Source organism: Arachis hypogaea, chromosome 13 (genome assembly GCF_003086295.3).
Source record: "Arachis hypogaea cultivar Tifrunner chromosome 13, arahy.Tifrunner.gnm2.J5K5, whole genome shotgun sequence".
Lineage (NCBI taxonomy): Eukaryota > Viridiplantae > Streptophyta > Magnoliopsida > Fabales > Fabaceae > Arachis > Arachis hypogaea.
This window is the reverse complement of record NC_092048.1, coordinates 2875134-2901986: the sequence shown is the minus strand read 5'-3', so window position 1 is coordinate 2901986 and position 26853 is coordinate 2875134. Positions and strand designations below refer to the sequence as shown.

Here is a 26853-nt window from a genome sequence, read left to right as displayed (position 1 = left end):
ACAAAACAATTATGAGCAGGAGTCGTAAACGGGCCAGACCAGGCTTGGGCTTCCAAGTTTTCGATTTACAAAAAATTATTCAATACATTTTTTGGACAAAAACTTACGGCCCATTACACAGTTTACTACAAAAAAAATTGAAAGAACCCACTGCATTCAACAACGTGATTTCATGTACAAAAAAAAAAAACCTGATTTTTCTCTTGATGAGATGATTAATGTTAGACTCGTTTTTAATCTAAAAAGTAAAAATTAAATAAAATATATTATGTGTATATTAAAAATTAATTATTATATATTTATATATAAATAATTATATTATTTTATTTATTTTTATATATATTTTATATTTTATTTTATATTTTATATAAATAACTTATTTAATCATTTATATTTTATATATACGTAATATGCATGAAAGAAAAGTCAACTCAATTTTGTCGACCAACCTATCCAAATAAGTATTTTAAGTATGTTGCCAAATAGAATATTTGACTACTTGAATGCTTGAGTAGGTTTTGATTTTTCTTATCTAGCTAGATACTAGATATTAATTCAGTCCAAACATGTATTTAATTCTATATGTTTTATTTATATGCATTTATAACAATTAGGTTAAGCCTAAGCCTAGCTATATATTATAGTAGGAGAAAGTATCAGAGGCTAGTATTTTTATTAAAATTTGGTCAGCACTTAACTAGTAAAAAAAAGTGAATAATCTCACATAGTCATACTATTAAAAATATTAATAATGATTAATTGATGGTTACAAATCACAAAAACGGTTGACTTCTAACACTTTTCTTATATTAGATGGGATCCGATCCGATTAGAATATTATTCCCACAAGAAAAAAAAAAAAAGAGACAAATAGTTTAATTTTCCAACTCCTTATCACTGCATTTAGATTTCAATATTTCATAATGATGTTCTTCCCATTAATATGACTTATCCAATATAATTAAGAGATCATGCCATAATCTCTTTTCTAAAAGGATGATTAATTTATATAGACTAATGTTCCTTTGTTTAGTTTGAAATCAATAAAACATACTCTCATCAAGCCTTTCTTAATATTAATAATATACAACATCCAAATTTTGAAAGCATTTCTTCTATATAATCCGAATTAAATTAATATAATCATATATGACAAATCATATAAATATTTTAAAAAATAATATAATCGGGATTTAGAATATGATCAAATTAAATTAAAGGAATAAACACAATGCCATATATGACAAATGCTAGTGTGTCATTGCATTGGGTGCAATGGCACTATCAACCTGTCGGCAATGTCTAACTAATCTAATAATCTTACTAACACTAATAAGTCACTAACTAAGGGCCATTATCAACTTAATTGTCCCTTGCAAACACGATGACCTTTGATAATTACATGTTGACAATAATTAGCCAAAGGTTCTAATGAATGTTATCATCCACATATATATTATCCTTCTTTTTCAAAATAAATAATGTCACTTAGCTTTTTATATATATACATTAAAATTTGGCTATAAATATACATTTCAACACTTAAAGTAACATTATACAATTTTGTTCAAACAGTCACGATACATAGATATGGTGTTCTAAATTTTAATCTCATCAACAAAAGATTAGATGAAAGCAATGTATATATATGACAAGCAAATTATTATTTCTGAATTAAAAAATTTAATTAAATAATGGGAAACTACTCCAAAGTAATAATCCGACATAAAGGAATCCTATATTTTAGGTAAGCAAAAAAGTATGTGTTTATGGGTGTAATAATTCGTAACTGATCACCATGGAATTTGATTAAACTTAGCTTTGAAATAATAATATCATGGGGCCATGCATGAGAATCCAATGGACCTACAATATATAATCAATTTATGCAATTATTGTTATTCATTTTCAATCATAACATCTTTCATTTCAAAACTTATAAACTTCAACAAAATAATGCAAATCAGGAATTAAAGTAGTGTTCCATTCCATAATGCACTACTCTTCATGGTATGGTATGACTAATATGAAGCCAATGATGGATCAAATTTTTAACAAGGGCTTCATTTTTACCTTATTCCATGGCAAATTGCAATTTAATATATAATATACTAAAAATTGGAAAATTATTAGCAACTGGCTATAACGTAAGTATGTTTCCTAATAATATTTATATATATTAAATATATACCGTATCTAAGAAGATCATTACGGATACACCACTCCTTATCCTGTCACCTCTTTAATTTAAAATCATATTTGTCAATAAAAGAATAACCAAACCTTAACAAAAGATATTGATCATATATGCTACATTGCTAGATTGGACAAAGCAAATTGTTTATTTGTTATATGAATGATAATTCCATCTTTGAGGAGACAAAATTAGTTGAAAATATTACATGAACTAAATATAGAAAAATGATAAGAGAGAGAGAGAGATTTATGTTCAGATAAATTGAAACATTTTCTCTAGCTATATATATATATATATATATTTGCTAACTAATAAATTAATAAGAAGATGTAACTAAAATGAAGCCGTTATATCATAAGATAAATTGATGATATACTTATTTGAAGTAAATAAAAAATGGCAATAGACTACTACTTAATCATAGGGCTGTCACACAGGCTAATCCAGGCCATTTAGGTCTCGTCCGTTAAGTTTACGGGTTAAATAGGCTGGTTCGTTTAAGTCTATTTTTTTGCGGGCTATAATTTTTTAGTTCGGACCGTTTATGGTCAGTTCGATGGGTTAAATGGACCAACCTATTTAATTTTTTATTTTATTTTTTGAAAAATAGTTTGACAAAAATATCATTTTTAAGTTAAAAACTTTTTAAAAATAACTTTTTTTTTTTATTGATGAGTCGAATTTTCGGGTCGGATCATGTGAAATATCAGCTACAAATGCTACTTTTTTGAAAAAAATGTAAAAAAAAAATAAACGGATCACCCGTTTAGTCCGCGGACTAACCCGTTTAACTCATCATTTTTTTAATTAAACGAGTTCATCCCATTTAATCCGAAATTTAAACGAGTTTAATTTTAGAGACAAAACCCACCCTTTAAATAAGTAAACGGACTGCCCAATAAACTTAGCCCATTTTAACGGCCCTAATTAATCATGTGCAAATAACTCTTACATCATTATTACTGATCAAGAACCGAGACCACCAAATTATAATCATTGGAAAAATTACCACCTTCCGTAGTACTACTGAAGATATTATAATAATAAACTATATATTTTAAGAATCCACCAAAAGTTGAAAGCTTTGTGATGAATATGAGGAACTGCAATTGGGTAGAAGGTGGCGTGCGTTCATAGACAAATTTAATTTAATTATTCGGGTCCCATTGTCTTTGAATTTCAGCAGTTTTTGCCTCATATAGTCGAAGATCCTTTCCATTTTAGAATTTTATTTATGGAATATTTTAATAAGCAGAATTATTGATCCCTAATAACATCACTCCATGCATGCATGCATGCTCCCTAATAAGATTTAGTAGTACCCACCACAACTTGACTAGTTTTGTAATTTAATTTCATGCGTCAGACAATATATTAATTCATGTATACATCATTTACTATTGAATTATATGTTTAAATTTAATTTACAAAGAATTTATATTTTGTTATTAAATAATAAATAATGTGCAAATTAAACCAACTTTATAATATATATTTTAATTTGTGTACAAGTCATACAATTTACAGTGACACTTAACCAAAACTTCCTTGTTTTGGTTTCTGAACAGAAGGATTATTCTATATGCAATAAATTCAATAAATTCCTTATTTATTACTAGTTGTACCAAGGTCCATAAAAGGGGCTACCTCATATATATATATTAAAAAAAAAATAATTTTCTAGAAGTTCTTGCCGGCAAAACTGAATTAGAACTATAAGACATGATAAGAAATTTTTTTTTCATGTAGAGGAAGCACTGAGAATAATTATTTTGTTACCACACCCACAAATCATGGATACCAATTTTTTTCATGTAGATAAATAGCTAAATTGTTTTCTTTTTTACTTTTTTTTTTAAAAAAAAAAGAAAATTCTTTTGAAAGAAAAACCTCAAGGTAGCGTTTGTTTTGAGGTATTAAGACAAAGACTGGAAGATTGAGACTCAATATCATGTTTGTTAGCTCAGAAATCGGTACTAAAATTTCTGTCTCTGTTCTCAAAATTTTAATATTTCAGTACCTCCAAAAAATGGGGATACAGAAGACTAAAATTTGTAGAGACAGAGACTGAAATTTTAATAATATTTTATACTTAAAATACACTCATTTCAATTAATTAATTCCAATTTTACCTTTTGTATAAATTAAATTAGAGCTTCATTCTTGTTTCAATTTTTGTCTTCCACTTTGCACCAAACAGAATATTAAAATTTATTTCAATCTCTATCTCTCAGTCTCTGTCTCTCTACCAAACGCTACCCAAGTGAAGTGTGTTTTCCAAATTTAAAGAATGAAAACTAAAAAACCACATAAATAAATAGTTTTACATCATCAAATGAAGAGTGTGTTTCCTAATTCATGATCAAATTAAGAACTTTAATATTCTCATTTAAGTGAAGTGCATGTTGCCGACAGTGTAAATAATAGATAAGTAATTGAAAAATAGCATTATATATATATGGAAATTTTTCAATGCACTTACTACACTGGTCGTTATCAATTATACACTCACATATAACCATCTACATTTTAATTATTTTATTTTTGGCTAATAACATCAACTAAGATGAATATACTTCCTTTGAAATCTCTGATATTCAAAGATTTAAAAAAAAAAGGTTGACGAACTATTTTTGTAGCTAGGAAATCAACAATGAATTTCATCAATGCAACACCCTAAATTACATTGATATCACCATAACAACCTTGATTGCATAGTTGAAATTGAGGGAAACAGATAGAAAGCACCCCAAGACAGTTATTATTCATTACTATGTTATCCTTTCTCCATCACATTTCCCAAAGCAAATAAAACAGGATAATACACTACATGCTCTTCACTTCAATATATACCTTGTCCAAACTCTTCTATGATAATGTTTTTGTCATTTTTTTCTGAGCTGAAAATCCATAATATCTGATATTATTTCCATACCCCTCATGTGACATAGGCATAGCATAGGTATTCAAACCAATCTCATCACTCATCAGCATAACTAACAATTTTATTTGTAATACATTTACTAAGATTGTATTTAAGATTTAATTTATCTAACATCTCAACTTAGACTAGATAAGTAGTCAATTCACTCGTTCGCTTAAATATGTACTGAAAGTTCAAATCTTATCTTATATATACAGAAATTTATTGATTAATTCGTGACGAATTAAACATTATATCCTTGTCAATAGTTATAAGTTTTCAATGTAATTTGCAAGTGTTATATCCAATAAAAAAACATGATGCCTACCCAAGTGAATGTACGTTTAAAACAAAGAGGAAACAACTAGATATGGAAGTTCCCTGCCATGGACAAAATACAAGGATTTCACCCATTTTTGTGTCCCAATATGTAACTCCCCAATCAACAAACTTGTTACCTTTTTGGTACTGTAGGGCCTCACTAAATCTCTTTATATATCCAACTTTGTTAGCTACACTCTTCCATAAGCACCAGCTACTAAAGAGTATAGAGTATAAGCCTCTAATCTTTTGTCACACCCTGCATTGTAGCAGATATACACTAATGTTCACTACAATGCTGCCATCATCACCCCTTTCTTTCTTCTTCCTTCTTGTACTCTCATTCATGATATGTGCTAGTGCTCAGGGTCCACCTTCACCTGGCTACTACCCTGGTTCCAAAATTAGTCCTATTAGCTTCGATCAAGGGTTCAGAAACCTATGGGGACCTCAGCATCAGAGGCTAGAACAAGGCACATTATCAATATGGCTAGATTCTAACTCGGGTATGTCAAATTCAACCTCATTCTGTCAATTGTGGTCGTAATATTGTTGTTCTGTTCTGGTTCCCTCTAGAAGGGTACCAGAACACGACAACAGCAATTGCGACCGCAATTTTACTCAAGTAGAGTAGAGGATACTCTTGATTCTTATCCAATTCTTTGTTTTGAAACACAGGGAGTGGATTCAAGTCACTTCACTCTTATCAATCTGGATACTTTAGTGCTGCAATTAAGCTTCAACCCGGTTATACTGCAGGGGTCATTACAACTCTCTATGTGAGGATTAATCTACAAAAATTGAAACTTTCTTTTCTATCATATGCAACTCTTTATACCCTTTTGATGTTTTTCTTTCAATTGAGAATTTCAGCTTTCAAACAACCAAGATCACCCCGGAAATCACGACGAAATCGACATTGAGTTCCTAGGTACCACCCCTGATAAGCCATATGTTCTGCAGACAAATGTATACATAAGAGGAAGTGGTGATGGCAACATTGTAGGGAGAGAGATGAAGTTTCATCTTTGGTTTGATCCAACACAAGATTTTCACATCTATGCTATTCTATGGAAACAAAGTGAGATAATGTAATCATTTCTCCAACAATCTCAACATTCTTAATTATGTTCCCTCAAAAGTTCTAAACTTAATTTTTTATTTTTAAAAAATCTTATTATGATAATATTTATGTACTTCATTGATGTGTATAGCAGCAACAAGAAAGGGATAATAAAGATGGGCCATCCCTTGATTCAATTTATGAACACCTTGACACTAATGTAAGGTTGAGTTGATGAAGATTTTTTTTTTTTAGAAAAAGTTAAATGCATGTAAAGTTTATTAGTGCCTTTGAGCAAACTACTATTGTAAGAATGCACGAGAAGAAGTGGATAAGATAGTTCAGACAAAGACATACAAACTATTTGATATATATACCGACAAATTCATAATTAATTTATCATCAACCGTCCATTTTTATTCATAAATGCATCAAAGTTTGTAAAGTTGGGACTTTTATTAAGGGGATGAAGAGGGCAATATGACCCTTTGAGGAGATGAACTTTATTTAAAATTGATCAAATTTCCATTGTTATTAATTAGTATTAAGCATACCACAATGCACAATTACTCGTTCAATAAACAAATGTCACTCTGGGAACCACCAATGAAAATTGAAACTTAAAACTTAAAAGTGGGGGTGAAAGCCAAAGCTAACCTTTTTTTACATTAAAACTAGAATGAGACTCGCACGATAACGGTAAATTAATAATAGTATGTAATAAATATTAAAAATAGTTATATTTTGTAAAATTAAATTAAATATGTGTAAACTAAAGTTAAATTTAAAAGGTGTTTTATTTAAAATAATTTGTAGTACACAAAATTTGGATATTGGAATTGTACAAAATAACATTTTTATTTGGTAATTTGATTTTTGCATTTGTTTTGGTTGATGGACTTAGTCTTCTTATGTAGCGCTCGTTCTCCTTTTTCTTTATGGTTATTGTTAGAGTTGTTATTTTCTTCTTTCTGTCGGTGATTCTTGTGAAGGCATGTTTTTTATGAATTGTGAAGTTGTATGCACTTTCTATTGTTTTGTTTGTTCCATTTTTACACGTATGTTCTTCTTCCAAAAATGTGTTTTGAATTTGTATGGTTTTCTTTTTCCTTAATCTCTTGATGTGCATGCAGTTTTTCAACGACATATACAATAAAAAGAATAAAAATGTGTAGAATTTTTTTTAATAAGTTATTTTTAATAAGAATAATTGAAATAGTATGAAGTGAAATTACATGTTAATATTTTTCTTTGACTTTGACCCACTATAATGTCTCAAGTGATGCAAATTCAAAATAATGCTGAAAAATGTTCAAAATTCAATCTTTAATTTCGTTCACAACAGTTGTGAGTAAAAAGTTTGCTTTCATTGTACCTTTAATTGATCTATACATTGCATCTTCTATTTTTAAATTTTTTATAGTATAGAATTTTAAAATTTTTCATTTGTGGGCAGTGGCGGAACTTGAAACAAAATTTTGGGAGGGTCAGATAGAAAATAATTGTCAAAATATTTTTGATATGGACCCCATTTAAGATAAGCTCGTCTAATCTCATCTATCTGGTTTGGTTTGGGTGATATTGTCAAATTTAAAGCCGTTTTTCAAGATCTCGTTCCAAAAAGTTAAAGTTAAAGTCATCAGTAACTTTTTGAACTTTTGAAGGTTATATCTCACTTTCTTCGTGATTCATTAAAGTAGAAGAACTATCTACAGATGTTGATATTGTAAAAGTTATATGTTCTCCTTCTTAAATATTAGCCTTCCTCTTAAAAAAATGTATTAATTCTTTGATTTTTCATTATTATTTTATATAAAAATTTGAATATATATCCTGTAAAATATGTAAAAAAGAAGTTAGAAGGACAAATATTAAAATTTATAATATTTATTTAATTTTTTTTATCAATTTATACAAATACAATAATATTAATACTTATTGAATATTCTATTATTTTTTATCATATAAAAAATATCTAATTTTTTATATTTGAACTTAAAGATAGAGAGAGTGTTGTTTATTGAACTTATTAGATACTTTAAGTCATAGTAAAGTATTTAAGTCAATTGAACTATTTTTTATCTTTTGAAAAAGTACTACTAAGTTTTTTATAAAAAGTTTGGGGGGCCATATCTGAACTAAGCTCTGCCATTGTTTGTGGGTGTTAATGTTTTTCATAGACAATCATACGAACTTTGATAAATCAATTGTCTGTTTATTTGGTGATATTGTCCAAAGAATGATGCTTCACTGAGTAAGTTTAAGATGTTGTGTAATGCGAAATAAATTTCTTGTGCTAAATTTGATGTTATTTGAAGAAATAGTGATGAGAGACTTATATAAGTAGTTCAAATAGTATGGAATTTGAATATTTGTAACGTAAAATTTATTATAAGGGAGCCACTCATATAAAGACGCTGAAAACGTCTTTTTATAAAGATATTTTTTAATAATTAAAATTTAACACATATAATCGATTAAATTGTGTTATTTTTGTCAAAATTAGACTAGACAAATTGATTTGACCGAAAAATGGTGAATCAAATCTTAAATTAGTATAAATTAATATTATTTTTTTATAGAAAATGACTACAATACCCTATTATAGAAAATGACTATAATATTTTTATTATATATATTAATTTTGAAAATCCTAAATTTTAGTCTCTTATTTTTCTATCGTAGAGTTAGGATTTAGAATTTTAATATATATATATATATATATATATATAAGAGTATTTTAATCATTTTCTATAATAAAGGTACTGTAGTTATTTTTTATAAAAAAAAATAATATTAATTTAGACCAGTTCAAGATTTGATTCACCATTTTTTTTGTTAAATCAATTTGTCTAACCTAATTTTAACAAAAATAACATGATTTAATCGATTATATATGTTAAATTTTAATTATTGAAAAATATCTTAAAAAAAGACGTTTTAGGCGTCTTTATTTGAGTGGCTCCCTTATTATAATTAATAGATTATTATAACATTTGTAATATGGATGTTTATTACATTTAATGAGTTATTTATAGAAATTAATAAATTAATTATTGGGATTATAAATTTATTGTATTGTTTATAACGGTAAAATATAATAAATATAGAGATATAGATTCTCGTAGGTTACAAATTTGGTTAGACACTATTAATTTTTAATTATTGTCATTAGTAATTTTGCAGCCTAATTTGCATATATTTCTATTACTTGTATATTTTTTTGCTGATTTGGAAATAATAGTTGATTTGGCAAAAATTAAGTGGTTGATTTTAAAATTTTGCCAAGTAAGCGATGTTGCTGACATGACATTAATAAGAGAAATATATCTTAAAAATAATGTGGATAAACTTATTCATCTACTTTTATATATTAAGAATAGAATTTTTTTTTGTCCACAGTGTTCCTCATCTCAATAGATCAAGGACTAATTCATCGCAGATTTAAACTCCATTTAAAGGTGTGCTGCTGACCAATGAATTGTTGTAATATTGGGTGTACATGTATTGAGGCCCAATTGTTTTTTGAACTAGGAGGCCCAGATTTAAAAGGCTACACTTTTTAAGCAAGCTCCCTGTAAAAGGGCTTAAACCACTAAAGTTCATGTTCTCTAGTCACCAACAATTGAGTCCAAATACTCTGTGAAATTTGATCCAAAGACCAAAACAAAACTTCACATTGCTTCACTCTTTTATTACCTTAGCCTTTTCAAAATGTCCCCCAAAAACCATGAAGACCATCTCTTTGCAACGTGACTGGAGTTTGAAAATCAAATGATGGTGGAGATATGAAAACAAAAATTGAATATCATTAAAAAGGTTATGTTAAGTGTTTATTAAAATCAGCCACCAATCAGCCACCAAAATCAGCTATTAGTATAAAATATATATTAAAATATAAATATATATTAAAAATAAATTAAACTATATATATATTTATACACAAATATATTAATTACTAATTTTAGTGTATAAATAACATTTTTCTCGTTAGAAATAACTCTAGCTCGCTAGTAAAAATAATTAATTAATTAAGTTTAGACAAAAAGAAACAAAATTAGCCTTGACTCTTGTGTACTTTCTTCTAACACAGAAGGATTCGTATTTCGTAAGACTCTCTTTCGACATTGGAAGTTGTGCAACTGCAGCAGTTGCTGTCCACACTTCCACTCGTGACCAACGTTTTTTTTCCTTTAATTTTTTACCATCCAATTAGTAGATATTATTACCTAATAGAACATGCATAAAGTACGATAAAGAAATAATTAAGTACGTCTTATCCATTATAAGCAAGCAAATTAATCACCATTCTCGAGAAAAAAACAAGCTAAAAGTTTTTCGTTAGCTGGATTTAGCAGAGAATATAGTAGCACGCCAAGACAACGAAACATAAATAATTTCCCCCCACAATCTCAAAAACCATGTGCTTCTATCTCCATACTTCTGACACACACCCCACCCTAATCATTTCACTCTCTACCAGTTCCAGAAAATTTTGATAGTAGGAGCAAAATTTATATAACATGATAATAATTTTTATAATAAAAATAATGTGTATATAAAAAATTAAATATTAAATTATCTATTAATCACTATATATCTATGTATAAATACATGTATTGTTTAACTTATTTTTAATATATATTTTATATTTTAATATATATTTTATACAGATAATTATTTTTTATGTACATATAGCATGATTATTGTTATAATTATATTTTGTTATTATAAAATATGATTAGCCTTTAAAATATCTAATATATAAACTAAAACACTAAAATAGTAATTTAAATAATAATATATAATTTAAAATTCTATTCTTTTAGATTATATATTTTTTAAAAATTAAGTAATTTTTCTCTTAGCACTACCATCAAAATTTATCTCTTTCCATATATATTACTAGATAATTATTTAAAAATTCACTTCCCAACACAATTAGAAGCCGACTCTTATTGATATTCATAGTTAAAAAAGTTCTTTCAATTAATATAGTTGCTAGTTGCTACGCAAAAATTAAAGCTAATTTAAAAATAATATAAATAATATTCTTTTGAGTTAATTTTTAAAAAAGAACACTAATTTCGTTTAAATATGAGAATTGATCATTCTAACGAATATCTAATATAAAATTTTTAAATTGACGATTAAGTACCAAAATAAATATTAATAATCATATAAATATTATTATCATATACTACTCAAAAAAATTATTCTCATATGGGGTCAAATTTAATAATCCAATAAGAACAAATAAATATTATTATCATATACTACTCAAAAAAATTTTAAATCGTAGTGGGAGCATTTGCCCCACACCAGTGCACTTGGATCGGTCACTGCTTTCTACATCCGTAAGAGATTATTCTCCATCTAATAACACATCAATAAATAATCACAAAACTCAAATTAATTAATTGTATTGTATATATCCTCTTCCTATTTACATCAAAAAATGATTATACAAAACAAAACTATACCTAAAATACATGGTTAATTATTTATTATTATTGTTTTCTGTTTTGAATAAAGAAGAGTGTGTATGCCGCGTTGGAAAAATCCACGGTGTGCCGCATGTGCGTGTGTGGAAAGAAAACTTCGGCACCCAAAATCTTGACCCACTACGTGGCAAAATCTAATTGGCGGGAAACTCTGGAGCTTCTTAAGGACCTATCAAGCTTCTCGCTCAATGAACGCAAAACCTGCCACGTGGCATCGCCTTCATGGACCCTCTCGTTGAATAAAAGTGCCTTCTTAGTCATTGGGTCCCACAGATTCCTCTGAATATCGCTGAGGTTCGTCGCCGCCACGCGCTCAAGTATCTCCGCCAGTTTCCCGACGTCGCGCTCCGCCACCGTCAGCGATATCTCCGGCCATCTCACGGCGGATGAGAACGGTAATCGGATGCCGTCGGCTATGATGACCGGCACGCAGCCCAAGGCAACGGACTCTACCAGTCTTGGACTCCATGGGGCCCACCCCAACGGACATAAACAGAAAACCGAACGCGCGATTTCTGACTGGTAACCGGCAAATCTATGCCTCTGAAGGTAAAACCTCCGGTCACCGCTGAACTTTCGCCATATCATCGTTCGCACTTTCCTTCATGATCAAAAGATTGAGTTCATCAGCAAATAATAATAAGAATAATAAATTGTTAATCATGTTAAAAGTTAAAACGTACTTTGTAACTCGATCATGCAAATAAAATGAGTTAAAAGTCAATTTAGTATTTACATACCTAATAAAACCATGATTTATTACATTTTTTCAACTCAGATTAAGTCTTTGATTGGTGGGATTAATTAAATGCTAATTAAACGTTAATTTAATGTGATTACTTGCTGTAATATCTTCCGCTAACATTCTTAGGATGGACCTCCATTTTGCCGCGGAAGAACACCCAAATATCTCGCTGCCAATTCGCCGGGAGCTTGTCGACGGTGGTCCGCAAATTCTCCGGCGACACGTACGGCGGTATGACGACGTTCTCAACCTCCTGACACGGGTGCTTATATGTCACGCCAAACGTCTGCAACACGATCGATTTCCTCATTATCTCCGGCACGCCATCCGCAATCGCCACGTCCTCCTTCAAAACCAACCTTCTAGTTAGTTAGTTAGTTAGAATTCTGTTACGAAAGGTAATAAGAGTAACTAACTCACGAGGGTGTGGAAGCAGGAGCCGAAATCGTGGGAGGCGACGAAGACATGGTCACGCCCATGGCTGCGGTTCCAGAAAGGGAAGCGATCGGAGATGAGTTTAACAGCGGAGGAGATAAGGGAGCGGGCGTGGCCTATGGCGGGGAAACCATTAACGGTGCTGAAGTTGCAGGAAACGTAGACGGGGACGAAGAAGAAGTCAGCGTCGTAAGGGTCAAAGGTTCTGACGTGGCTGGTCAACAAGGCACGGTGGATTGCAACCTCGGATGCAAACAAGTGCGTGCTGCACCTTTGGTTGGTCAACCAATCTGTGTTGAACTTTGAAGGAAGATCATAAACAAAGATCCTGAGATTCTTGAGGGACGACGACCATGGAGTTTCAAAGAGAGTTCTCTGGGGGGAGGGTTTTGTGTTGTGTGGTGGTTGTGATGGTGAGGGTGGTGGTGGTGAAGTGGTGATGAGGTAGGAGGTGGAGAAGTAGAGAGAAAGAGAGAGGCAGAGGAGCCATTTGTAGAAGGAAGTGGTTTTGTTGGCACCATGGTTGTTGTGGTTGTGACTTTGGAGCTTCATCTTCTTGTTCTTGTGGTGTTCTCTGCCATGTCATGTCATTTAAGTTTAAATCCAAAAGAGTTGAAGATGCAGAGAGGGTAATAAGTAGTTGAGAGGGTGCTTTCGGATTCTGGTTTTATGAAGAAGTGGAAATCAAGAAACACTCGCTCTCACCAACACATACACATAACACAACACATAACCACTTGCTTTTTCTATCAACAACTAAATCAACTAATAATCAAATTAATTCATTCATTAATTAATCGCCACCTCTCATTTTTTATCACAATAATAACAAGAAGAAAAAGCTTCAAATAAGTTTTTTAGATTCATAGGTCTTTAAAAATAATATTATGCATTTTTTAAATTATTTAATAATGAGTGTAGTAATAATTTATTTTATCGTGTACAGTGAAAAAATATAAAAAGAGAAAACACCACACATTCAACTCAAAATTTTAAATAGTAAGTTAATAAGTCTCTCATAACTTCTCACTTTTTCTTATTTTTTTTGTATGTGAAACTAACTTTATACATTTCTCACACTTACAACACTAACAAACTCGTGCTCCCATCAAATTAACTTTATAAATAGAAGAAATGAATAAAGGGATGGGTTGATGTTTGAGAAGGTCACATGGGTAAGTGGTAGTGAATGATGGAAGAGACAAGAACACTACTGTGGTGCTCGGCGACAGTCTCGGTTTCCATGCATTGCAGCTTTTCAGTTCCACTCTATGTTTATTTTACTACTTTTATACCAATTTTCATTTGTGCATTGCATTTGCCTTTCGCTCCAAATCTTGAGGATAACTTTCTCTTAATATGGTTTGTTTGCAGTTGCTAATTAATTAAGATAGTACCTAGCTAACTAAACCCAACCGAATTTCAATTCATGCATTTTGAAACCTTTATCTAATCATATTTTAATGGCATCGTTTTAGTTACATATATCAATTAGTCTTATTTTATTGTAATCAATTTAGACTAGTCAAATAATTTTACTTTACTGGTTCAGTTAAATAAATATTAAAAAAATTTAAATTTTATCTTATATATATAATAATTCATTAATTAACCACAAACTCTTAAATAAAACTAATTTTAGAGTTTGAATTCAGTAATCCTCCTTGAATTGAAACTGAAGATTGTTATTTCTCCTACGTACAATTAATTTATCATACTCTTATTTATTTTTAAAGAAAGCCATAATTATTGAACCTTTATTTTTTGTATGCTTTTTCTATGTATATTTTGGTCTATTTCACCCGTCGCTTAACATAAATAATTGCCCAGTTGCGTGAATATTACAAATCCTATCACTTTGATCTTTATCAATAGATGGAAACTTGAAGATTGTGACAATTTGTCTCAAGTATTTCAAGGCAATAATATCAGTAGTCAACAAAAATAAATAAATAAATTTTCATGAGTCATTTCAAATAATGTTGATCCGATTATATAATAAATGTCCCCTTTTTCTTTTCAATTTAGTATATATTATTGCTTAAAAAAAACGTCCTGCATGTTTTTAATATCTCCCATTTATCATTAGGGATTTTTTTTAATAAAAATTCCCTTCATATATATAATTAAAATGTTCAGAGAATTACCAAAAAAAATAGTTTTGAAAATTTGTTAACTCCTGAAATTACATATACATGCATTCAATTTGATAGAAAAATAATACTTTTTGAATGGATAAAGTGCATAATATTATTTTAATTATTCCATTTCCCAGCCAGTAAGTAGCGCCGTAGCGGGCACAATAATATGGATGGTTCGTTATCATATAATAATTCATAGATAATATTGTAATAAGAGTATGGGATAAGCTAAAGGGAGAGTATGGTGCAGAATTTTTGTATATAATCAAAAGTCACGTACGTACACGACAAGCAAGCAACGATTTTATGTTCTAGCTAGTAACACGTAAATTTTGGGGGAAGAAAAAAAAATGAGAGATATGAATTGGAAGAAGAGTTCAAATTAAATGGTTTTGGATGGGATCAAAAGGCTTTTAAGATTTAAATTATTATCAAAAGCATTCATCACTATATGAAGTTGACGTATGCTAACAATTTTATTTCACCGGCCAAACTAATTGGTTTATTTTAGAGCAAACTAATAATTTTTATCACTCTCAGGAGATTAATTAGGTAGGAGCAATTATGGTAAAATATTACTATATAAAAATTTTTTAAATAGTAAAAACTTATGTGACTTTATGTAAAGTTGATATTTGAGAACCGTTAGATAAAAATTTAGTCAAATTAATCAAATAATCTAATAACTCTCAGGTATCAACTTCATGTGAAGTCGATTGCACCTGAGTTTCTACCTTTTTATTAATGGTATGAAAAATAAGAAAAATAATTATCAGTTTTTCAGAAACTATTTGTCAAAACAAAAAGTTTAAAGATACATTTGGTTTATGTTTTATTTTTAGCATTTTGTGAATTTTATTTTCTATTTTTTACCTTTTATTTCTTCTTTTTTTACAAAATTTAAAAAATAAAATAAAAAATAAAAACACAAACTAAATATACTCTAAATTCTTGAGTGTTACATTTTGTTGAAGATATAAATATGGTAAAATATTTAGTAAATGAACTTAAACAATAATAATAATAATAATAATAATAATAATAATAATAATAATAATAATAATAGTTAAACCAGTATAGTATATTAATTATTACTCATTGTTTGTATAGGTATATTATTAGTAAAGAATGAGGCAGCAATTTGTTTGTGACTTTAAGTCAAAGGCAATAGGATTAGTATGCATCACCTAAAATGAAATTTTGATAAAGACATTATTTGCTAAATGTGATGGCATTGGTGGAATTTTTTTTTTTTTTTTTGGGTGGGATTTTTGGTCATATAAGAATACATTATTACTTATTTGAGCAGCCACCATCCATGGAGAGATTACGCAAAAAATATTAATGCGTCTAGCCTACGTTGCCATCATTATATTTCCTTAATCTCTATAGTCACCAAATATATTGTGCCAATTACTGTTATAGAAGAGTATTATTTGTATCACTGTTTTTATAGTTAAAAAGCATATATATTTGTAAAATATATATATATATTATAAAAGTGTGTGTATATAATTGATATTTCCTCTAGTATTATATATAGGAGGTGGCTGAAGAATAATAGAATATCATTATCTTATTTTCTTCAATTCTTTCTTTCTTCTTCTTTTTCCTTGCTGATTAAGGAAAGAAAAAAATGACCAAGATAATAATACACATAAAAAGGTTAAAGACAGAAAACTTTGGTTAGATATGTTTCGAGCCACACAAGGTTTCATGGGCTGATTCAGCCTACTAAACACTTGTCAATTTTCACTACAAAAGGAAAATTAAAGAAAAAAAAATAAAAAATAATGACTAATATAAAGATTAAATTATATATATATATATATATAATAAAAAGTTACAATTCTTTCTCAAGCATTCGTCTTTTAAGTAGAATTGTTTTTTATATATTGATTGGTTCTTTGATACGAGTTCATTAACAGCTGCTACTTTCGATCCAATATTACTATATATTTTTGCTCGTGCAATTTGACAAGAGAGATAGTTTGGATATAGTCACATAGGAATTGAGTCGGGCTAGTAGTAACTCACACTTCAGGTGCTCTTAGAATCTAGCGGTAAACAGAGTCACAATCCACTCTTCACTCAGTCCTGTTACACAGTTGCTCAATTCTTTGAATTGACACTGATACTCTTTTACCGACCTACCTTGCTTCAATTTTTTGAGAGCTGTTTTTGGATTATAGAACACATTCTTGCCAAAACGAGCATTCAGCGCCTCAAGGAATGAGTCCCAAGTGTACGTAATATTGTTGTTGACTCCCTAGCGGTACCATGCATAGGTTGCACCCACTAAATGGAAGGATAGTACCCAAATTTTTTGTTCAATTGGAATGTTGAAGGTCTCTAAGTATTGTCTTGCCCGAAAAATCCAACCCTCTACTCTATCTCCTTCGAATATAGGAAGGTCAGCCACCTTCAATTTCCGTGGCCATTGCGGTTCTCCATTTAAATTAACAGACCCTGAGCCTTTCACCACATTATCTCTAGCAAAACTAGGATCGCTACTAGCTGTCTTCGGTTTCAGATCCTAACGGAGTAGTTTTTCAATAGTACGTAATGATGAATCCATCGTTGTAAGTTGCTGGTGCGTTTCTGCTATCTGTTTGTTCGCCTCCACTAAACCACGGCTCAGCGTTGCTACCTCATGCTTATTGGAGAGTGTTAATTCTTCTAGTCGGAATAATCGAATTCCTTCAGTCATCTTTGGTATCTCTCAATGAAAGCACCAATTGTTAGTCCTGTTCAGCAATTTAAGTTCAAGCAACAGTATATCAACCACAAAATAAGTAAGGAGATCATGCAGTTTAGAACGAAGTAAAAATCAAATATCAATGTGTATGTAATCTGAATTGAATGAACAATAATTTTTCCTTTCGAGTGAAGGACACACTCCTCAATGATAACAATTCATAATTTCTTACCACTCCTCTATTCTCTGCCTTCCTTTTTATTCTTTTCTCTCTCTAAGTTGTTACGTAACTAACTCAATACTACCTCTAATTTTATTACTCTACTACGTCCTTATTTTAAAGTTCATAATCCTTCATTCACGCTGGCTATTTCTTTACCCTTTTGTCCATCTGCTCAACTACTGATTTATCTAGCTCAATTACTATCTCATCACTTTCAATTTCTTATATTAGGCCGAAAGTAGTAACTGCTAATAGACTCGTATCATTCTCTAACAAAGAGTATAATTACACAAAAAATAAGACAATTCTTCTCTTAAAATGATAAAAATTAAAATCAATGAGTATCATTGTATCAATAATATCTAAACATATATACCTATATATATCTTAAGCACTTCATCAAGAAAGATCAATCCGTGTGGAATAATTAGAATAAGCATAATTCAACTAATGATTATTGATAAAATATATATATAAGTAGTAAAATTATTTTATTTATCTAAAATTTTCTAAATCGTTAATTCTAAATTTAAATTCTAAAATTAACTAATATTTTCTAATTAAAAATTAGTTTCTTATATTTTTTTAAATATAAAATGTAAGTCGATCTAATATCTCATATATGTTATATATATTATATATGTTCACACATAATAAAACTCCACATCTAATAATATAATAAGTGGCCAAATCTCATAAACCATGATTGCATTATTGATTGTTTGTATTCTCTTTTGCGAAGTATGGGGTGGGGTAGTGGTAAGGTACCAATCACATTATATAGCCTCAAACACTTTCAATACCCCTTCCACATTCATGTTAGAACCTCTTTTTCTTTTTTTTTTTTTTTTTTTTGTAGATAAAAAATGCTTTCTTTTCAGTTTATTAGATTTTAGCATCATGACAACAAACATATGCATTCACTAATAATAGTCTTTTATCGGAGACAATAATTTAAAATTATTTTATTTAAATTTAATATTTATAATTATTATATATATATATATATATATATATATATATATATATATATATTACATTTAATATTACTGATTTATTATAACGATAATTAATGAATATAAAATAAAAGAATTTTAAACTAATAATTTGAACTGATTTTTATTATTTCAAACATTTTGTTTCTTTAATTTGTGTATTTTATATCATCCGCGTAGCATTGCTTATAATTCCCTTTAATTTTACTATTTTAGTTTGCTGAAAATTTTGAAACATCTCTTTTCGTGTTCAACCAATAATATAAGGCATCAATGCAACTATATATATATGCAACAGAATTTATAAATGTTTTATTATAATCTTCTCCAATACGTAGGTCGTTTTCCCTTAATTTATTTGATTTGGTTTTGGGTCTGAGTCAATCTAAAATTCACACAAACAAATATAACCCAAAATCTTACCTATATATATATATATATATGACCCAGCAAAATAAAGTTTTATATAGTCATTAAATAAATAAATTTATACATTTTACATATAAATATTAAATTTAAAAATTAGTTACTTTTAATAATGTAATAATACATGATTCATTATTTATATAAAACTCTTTTACCCTTTCAATACAAAAAAAAAAAAAAAAAAAAACAATGAATATTTACCTCACCAAGTCACCATACATACACGAATCTATTTTACAAACTTATTCATTTTGGATGGCAGGCATGGCTTATATATTAATTAAGTTGACTATTGGTATATATTGGTCAAGAAATGGTAGGTGCATTATTTAATTATTCATTAAGACGTGTGAAATATTGGCATATATGGTTAGCCCCTCTAATAAATTAAAACCGTATGCAAGTTTACCATTTCCACGCATTAAAGGGAAAAAATAAAAAATAAAAACTAACTACCTGCAAATTAATTATAAATATATATGTGCTAACATACACGTTTTGATTAAAATACAAATTAAAGTAAACTTTCAATCTCATTTTTTCATATGAAATATACTATTCTATATATACAAAATTCATATGAAATAATTAATTACCATTTGTTTAAATGATTATGATGTGTTTTATAATAGACTTTTCTACACATACAAATTTCACACTACTACAAATAATTTTTATATAATTTGTGCATTTACCAATTCAATAATATTCCTCAAATCAAAATCAAACGAACATAATATATATGGACTGACCCTACTTCATTGAGGAGTGAGCTGTGTTATTATAGGAATGAGTTGTTATACACAGGGATAGAAAATATAGAATGAATAAGGGATTGCATTCCCTATCCTTTAAAGATAGAATATAATGATCCTTATTATTTATTGAAAAATAAAAATTAAAGTTCAATGAAAAAAAATTGTCTTTGCGTTGCTTGTGGAAACATGTATATTCTTTTTCAGTTATGATACGTGTACACTCAAATCAGCTACCAAAATCAGTCATTAGTATAAAATATATATTAGAATATAAATACACATTAAAAATAAATTAAACTACACATGTATTTATACATAAATACATTGATAAATGATTTTAGTAGCTAATTTTAGTGTACAAATAATATTTTTAGTTCTTTTTAAAGTCGAGAAATTGGAATATAAATTATATATATTCTTTCTAATTTTAAAATGTTAGATAATAAGATTACTAGTTTATGGCTTTGGTTTTTGTAAATTTTTTATTTCATGGTTTTAATAAATAAAAAATTCATAAAAATAATTAAAATAATGTTTAGCTGACATATATGTTAAAAACACATGATAAGATTACTATTAGTAGAAAATTTTAAATATTTTTATTTAATAAATACAAAATAAATATAAAATAAATGCATTCAAAACTTAAATTTTTTATATTTTTAATATTTTTTTTTTATTTTATAATCTTAACATATGTCCTAAGAGTACATAATAGATAAATTCATAATTAAAAGTAATATAATCCATACTATCGTCTAATACTTCATGCATATCAATTTCACATTTATAATTTAAAGTATAATAAAAAATGAGAGTAAAAATATATTTGGCTTACTTTAATTATTTTTAATTATATATCTAATATTCAATAATTAATTTTACACAATAAAACAAATCCGTTTTTGTCTTTTTGGTATTTTTGTTTGTTATATGTCTCATATATATCCTAGAATTCATACTAACCAACCTAGCGAGTTACAACTTAGAAGTTACTTTTTAACCATCATTTTCCATTTATAATAATAAACTAAATACCTCATGAATCTAAAAACAACATCCAACATACTCCTCTTAATTATTACTTCAAAAATAATTAACAAGCAATAATTATAAACCGACTAATTACCTATAATCGGTTCATAATTCATTACTAGCAACAACATACAATGCATGCATACATGGTTAATTCATTGATCATTTTTGTTAATATAACACTCTTCCAACAACGTGAAAACAACTTAGTTACTCAAATTTTGTTTCAATATATAACACTGATTAATTTTATGATCATAGTTCACAAAGATGATGGTGGCAAAGGATAATAATCACCAAGGGTATCATGGTAATTTCGCAAAGCAATTTCACAAGGGTAAATGGTTCATGGTGTTTGGTTCATCATTGATATTATCATGTGCTGGTGGCTCTTACATGTTTGGTATGTATTCAAAGGATCTTAAGGCAACATTAGGATATGACCAAACTACCCTCAACACAATAGGTTTCTTCAAGAACCTAGGTGCAAACAGTGGCATAATCTCAGGGCTAATTGCTGAAATTACACCAACATGGATGATTCTTCTCATTGGAGCTGTCACAAACTTTGTTGGTTACTTCATGGTTTGGCTCTCAATAACACAGAAGATTCCAAAGCCTGAGGTTTGGCAAATGTGTCTCTACTTTGTGATTGGAACACATTCTCAGAATTTTGCAGCAACATCAGTGATGATCTCATGTGTCAACACATTCCCTCTCAACAGAGGAATTGTTGTTGGATTCTTGCAGAGTTTTGTTGGTTTGAGTGCAGCTATAATCTCACAATTCCATAAGACTATTATTGCTTCTTGTTCAGTTCATTATTATTATCAAGATACAAGGTCTATTGTTCTTGTTCTTGCTGTTTTTCCAGCTATTGTGTCAATTCTCTTTGCATTCACAATTAGAGGCTTTGAGCCTTCAACACAATTCAATGACACTAGACCCTTTTTTCATTTCTTTTACATAGCCACTGCTCTTGCAACTTTCATCTTGGGTATCACCATTACTCACTTGTTTGAATGTCATCTTTCAAAGTTTGCATATCATTTGATTGCATTTCTAATCTTTCTGTTCTTGCTTGTCCTGCCTCTCTTTGTTGCCATAAGAGAGGATCTGTTCTTATGGAAACTTTCTGAGGCTGAGAGTGAGAATCTCAATGTCATCATTGAGAATCAAGAGAATGATAATAATAATAACAATAAGGCAGAGCCAACAACATCAACATCAACATCAACAACAATGTATTCTTGTTTTAAAAGCATATTGAATAAGCCTGAAAGAGGAGAAGATCACACAATATTACAAGCACTTTTAAGTGTTGACATGTTTCTGATATTCTTTGTTTCAATATGTGGGCTTGGTGCTAATTTGGCAGCAATTGACAACCTTGGACAGATTGGTGAATCTTTAGGGTACTCAAAGGTTAAAACTCAGTATTTTGTATCTCTAGTAAGTGTATGGAACTTCTTTGGGAGAGTTTTTTCTGGTTTTGCATCTGAGGCATTGTTAGGACTATACAAGTTACCTAGGCCATGGTTGGTAACAATTTCTCTATTCATCTCAGTGATTGGTCATGTTGCAATTGTGCTTAGCAATGACAGTGGACTATACATAGCAAGCTGCATAATTGGATTCTGCTTTGGTGCTCAAATTCCATTGATTTCTGCCACAATTTCTGAGATTTTTGGCCTAAAACACTATGGTGCATTGCTGAATTATTGGCACCTAGGGAGCCCTATAGGTTCTTATTTGATGAATGTGTTGGTTGGTGGGACCTTATATGATGCAGAGGCTAAGAACCAGCTTAGGAAAATTGATCATAGTGTTAGTTTGAATGAGGAGGTGGGAGAATTAGTATGCTTTGGAATGGATTGTTATAATTTCACTTTTGTCATTTTTGCCACTATCATACTCTTAGGTGCTTTTGCTTCTCTTGTTTTGGTGAAGAGAACAAGTGAATTCTATAAGGGTGATATATACAAGAAGTTTAGAGAGAATCATAAACAACAACATATTGTATGGTTGTAGAATATAATTTGTATTCTCATGGTAGCTTAGGTAGTTTTTGTATGTATGTATGTATGTATTTAGAACCTAGCTAGGAGTAGATTTCCATAAATATGCTACGACTTGGTTTTGTTGTGCATATCAAGATATCAAGATTCGTATCTTATGTTCATACAAATACAATTCCATGAACAAAGACAAGAGATGGAAAAAATTTATGTAAATAACCCCCCTTCTTTTGATAAGTATTAGAACTATAAAAAATAGTTTATTATGTTTTATAGAGTTTAATTTTAATTGTCAATTAATGGACAATTTTAACGTTCCACTCTATTCATGGGCGGAAAAACATAATGTCTACCTTATACTATCGTAATGACTAAGTGTGTGTTTGGATTACCGTTTGCAAACCGAAATTTGTATAAAATTGATTTTGTAAAATTGATTTTAATTAAGAGTGAGTTGGTATTAACGTGGTTTATATTTGATAATTTTTATTTAAAATAGATCATAGTAAACTAAATATTGTTTGGATTACATTATTCAAAATTAATTTTAGATGGAAAATTACAGAAAAAGACATTAATTTAAATAATTATTTTATGTTATCTTATAATTTTATTTTAAATATTTAAATAAATTTTAATATTTTTCAGTACTCTCAGTATTTTTTAGTATTCTAATAGGATTAATAGAATCATAATACAAAATAAAAAAATATTCCATACAAAAAAATAATAATAACGTAAAAAAACTCATATAAAAAAATCAGAAGTTTTATAAAAAATAATAATATATATGAGAGAGTATTAGAAAAAAATATTATAAAAAAAATAACATATGAATATAAAGGACATAATTGGTACATAGAATATAAAGTTTAATCCAACGTGAAAAGATCAACGAAAAAGCTAGAATTTTTAGCTTTTGGTAAACGTGGGTTGAAAACAGAAATCACTTCTACATTTACAGGATATAAAATGAAGCGTTCAAGGAACTCAAACGGACTTCTCTCTTCTCGAACGCAAATCCAAACACACCCTAAATTAATTCGAATCCGGTCACTATTTGAACCGTCAAAGCATCAGACCCGACAGAAACTGGGTAGATCCGCCCAGGTTTTAGCAAAAGCTGGTTTATATAACCCGGAGCCACACTATTTGAATGTTTAAAATTTAAAAAGAAAAAAGAAATTGAAGCGATCAGCGGGTCTCTTCTCTGGACGAGTCTCTTTCTCATCACACTCTCACTCAAGCTCAACCTCTCTCACCTCTCTCACGGCTGCTGTTGTCGCACTCACTCACTCGGCTGGTAACCTCTGTCTCTTCTTGCTTCGGCCGCTAGTTGGTCAGATTCCTTCACCGTCTGTTGGTCCCTGGGCAGGTGAGTTCCAACAAATTGCCCTGTTCTTTCTTTCTCAATTTCATTGCTTTAAATCATCACTACACCTTTAATTTGTTGCTGAAAATATAACTGAGCTGAAAATCATCACTGGTGGTTGAATTTGTAGCTTTCTTGCTGAAATAATACTTAGCTAAATTTTTTGTTGCCATAGTTGAATTTGTTGTTTAGAATTATCAACGAGCTGAATTTCTTGCTAAACATATCACTGAGCTAATTTTTCTTTCGCAGGAAAACATCACTGAGTTGAATTTGTTGATATCTTGCTTAGATAATCACTTAGCTAATCATATTTGGAGCTAAAGTTTTTGTTGCTGTAAATTATTATAAATAAATTTGTTGATGAAAATTATCAATGAGCTGAATTTGTTGTTATAAGAATAGATTTAATTTTTAATATTGATTTATTTGATTCTTACATAGGCAGTATTGATTTGGTATAATTAGTTGAATTTAGTTTTAGTTAGTTTGTTTTGTTAATCATTAACTTATATTGGTTTATTTTTTCTGTTTGTGTGTTTTTCTTTTTTTTTGCTATTTAGTTCTACTTTATGTAACTTCGGATCTTGCAAAATTAATTTTCCAATGGTCCTAGTTCCATGAATGGCTGAATAATATCATGAAAATGTATCTAACATGATGAGAGAAACTTGAATGATAACAGCAAACTATAATAATGTAATCCAAAGACGAAATGCATCTTATATTTGGGTTTGGAGGATACATGCACTGATGCCCCATAGACAGAGTCACCCTATTACTAAATAATTTAAGCTTGTCATATATTGTGCAGGTGGTGTTTTGTGGTTCCAGAATTTAATAGAGCTCTCTCAAGGTTATTCAGGGTTCATATTTTCGATTTTGATTGCCGGTCTGCACTACATTAATGTTCAGGAATGAATTCTTTGATTCATATCCATAACCATAGACTAATATTATGATTATCTTCTGTTGTTTCACCGTTGTCTCCTTGCCTATTGAAGTAGCCATTCACAAAACTTGAAGCAGAATTTTTTTCAACTTTCTTGTTTTAAATTAACAAGAATAGATTTTTGCGAATTTTGAAAATTGATGACAAACTTTAACGTTGATATTGGAGATTTCTTTTTGTTATTTGACTTTTGGGTTTGTATTTGGATGAGATTATATCATTTTGAGAAAAAACCCTAAACGCCTATGAAAATTAATTCAAAAGACAATGACACTCTTAACAAAAAAACTCTTTTAGGCCCCTTATATTTACTTCTATAAGACTGATTAGCCTTTATGTTAATATTTTCTCTCTATTTACATAGTAAACCTACATAGCATGTTAAACGGTTGATTTATTCATTAAAAATCAATTAGGATTAACAAATTATTTTTTGTTGGGAATCTCGTTTTTTTTTTAATGATAATTGTTAATGTTGTTTAGTTTTTAGTGTTATTTTTTTATTACCTTTTCCAAATATATTAGTAATTTTTAAATTATTTTTACTTATAAAAATTAAATAGAGGATATATTAGTGATTAATGTGTCACATAAGTATGTTTTGAAAAGAGATTATTGATAGAAAGGCTAACCAATCTCGCAAAATTAAATAACAAGGGTAACAAGGGTGGAAAGGGTTTTTTTTTTTTTTTTTCAGTAATCTCATAGTCCATCGAAAAAATTATCAAAGGTTGGGTTGGATATTCCTCTAACGTTTTCGTTGACGTAATACTTTTAATGTAGATGACATTTTAATATTTATATTAAATTATAATATATTTTAGTATATATATTTATTTATATTTTATTTATTATTTTATTATAAACTATTATTTCACTTAAGAGACACTTGAATCAATTGAATAAGTAAATCAGTAATTAGAACATATCAATTTTCAAAACCTTGTACTAAAAATTAAATATATACATTTTTTTGAAAAAAAAATATGGTATAAAATATAAGTTTTTAAAATTTTGTCTTACTCTTATCAATTATTTTTTAAACAT

The 26853-nt window shown here is 29.0% G+C and overlaps 3 protein-coding genes and 1 long non-coding RNA gene across 4 annotated transcripts; 3 read left to right on the top strand and 1 right to left on the bottom strand.

Annotated features, from left to right (window-relative positions):
* The first annotated feature begins 5365 nt into the window (after positions 1 to 5365).
* LOC112736446 (probable xyloglucan endotransglucosylase/hydrolase protein 32) lies at positions 5366 to 6705 on the top strand. Its single transcript, XM_025785906.3, has 3 exons — positions 5366 to 5947; positions 6120 to 6220; positions 6315 to 6705. Exons 1-3 carry the CDS (start codon positions 5491 to 5493, stop codon positions 6534 to 6536), a joined length of 780 nt encoding a protein of 259 aa, XP_025641691.1. The 5' UTR covers positions 5366 to 5490; the 3' UTR covers positions 6537 to 6705.
* A 5194-nt stretch (positions 6706 to 11899) lies between these two features.
* On the bottom strand, positions 11900 to 14454 carry LOC112736445 (probable glucuronoxylan glucuronosyltransferase IRX7). Its single transcript, XM_025785903.3, has 3 exons — positions 13174 to 14454; positions 12849 to 13099; positions 11900 to 12609 (listed from the first exon to the last, which is right to left on the bottom strand). Exons 1-3 carry the CDS (start codon positions 13738 to 13740, stop codon positions 12129 to 12131), a joined length of 1299 nt encoding a protein of 432 aa, XP_025641688.1. The 5' UTR covers positions 13741 to 14454; the 3' UTR covers positions 11900 to 12128.
* A 7211-nt stretch (positions 14455 to 21665) lies between these two features.
* On the top strand, positions 21666 to 23755 carry LOC112736443 (protein NUCLEAR FUSION DEFECTIVE 4). Its single transcript, XM_025785901.3, has one exon. It carries the CDS (start codon positions 21735 to 21737, stop codon positions 23493 to 23495), a length of 1761 nt encoding a protein of 586 aa, XP_025641686.1. The 5' UTR covers positions 21666 to 21734; the 3' UTR covers positions 23496 to 23755.
* An 885-nt stretch (positions 23756 to 24640) lies between these two features.
* On the top strand, positions 24641 to 25479 carry LOC140178055 (uncharacterized). The gene is made up of 2 exons (XR_011870150.1): positions 24641 to 24857; positions 25107 to 25479. It is a non-coding gene; the product is annotated as an uncharacterized lncRNA (long non-coding RNA).
* Positions 25480 to 26853: the final 1374 nt, after the last annotated feature.

Excerpts from the sequence above, each read along its gene's own strand:
- LOC112736446 (XM_025785906.3), top strand. The coding sequence starts at position 5,491 with ATGGAAGTTCCCTGCCATGGACAAAATACAAGGATTTCACCCATTTTT. Across the intron at positions 5,948-6,119 it reads ATGGCTAGATTCTAACTCGG|GGAGTGGATTCAAGTCACTT; the intron begins GTATGTCAAATT and ends TTTGAAACACAG. Across the intron at positions 6,221-6,314 it reads GGGTCATTACAACTCTCTAT|CTTTCAAACAACCAAGATCA; the intron begins GTGAGGATTAAT and ends TGAGAATTTCAG.
- LOC112736445 (XM_025785903.3), bottom strand. The coding sequence starts at position 13,740 with ATGAAGCTCCAAAGTCACAACCACAACAACCATGGTGCCAACAAAACC. Across the intron at positions 13,100-13,173 it reads GCTCCTGCTTCCACACCCTC|GAGGACGTGGCGATTGCGGA; the intron begins GTGAGTTAGTTA and ends TTGGTTTTGAAG. Across the intron at positions 12,610-12,848 it reads AGCGGAAGATATTACAGCAA|GAAAGTGCGAACGATGATAT; the intron begins GTAATCACATTA and ends TTGATCATGAAG.
- LOC112736443 (XM_025785901.3), top strand. The coding sequence starts at position 21,735 with ATGATGGTGGCAAAGGATAATAATCACCAAGGGTATCATGGTAATTTC.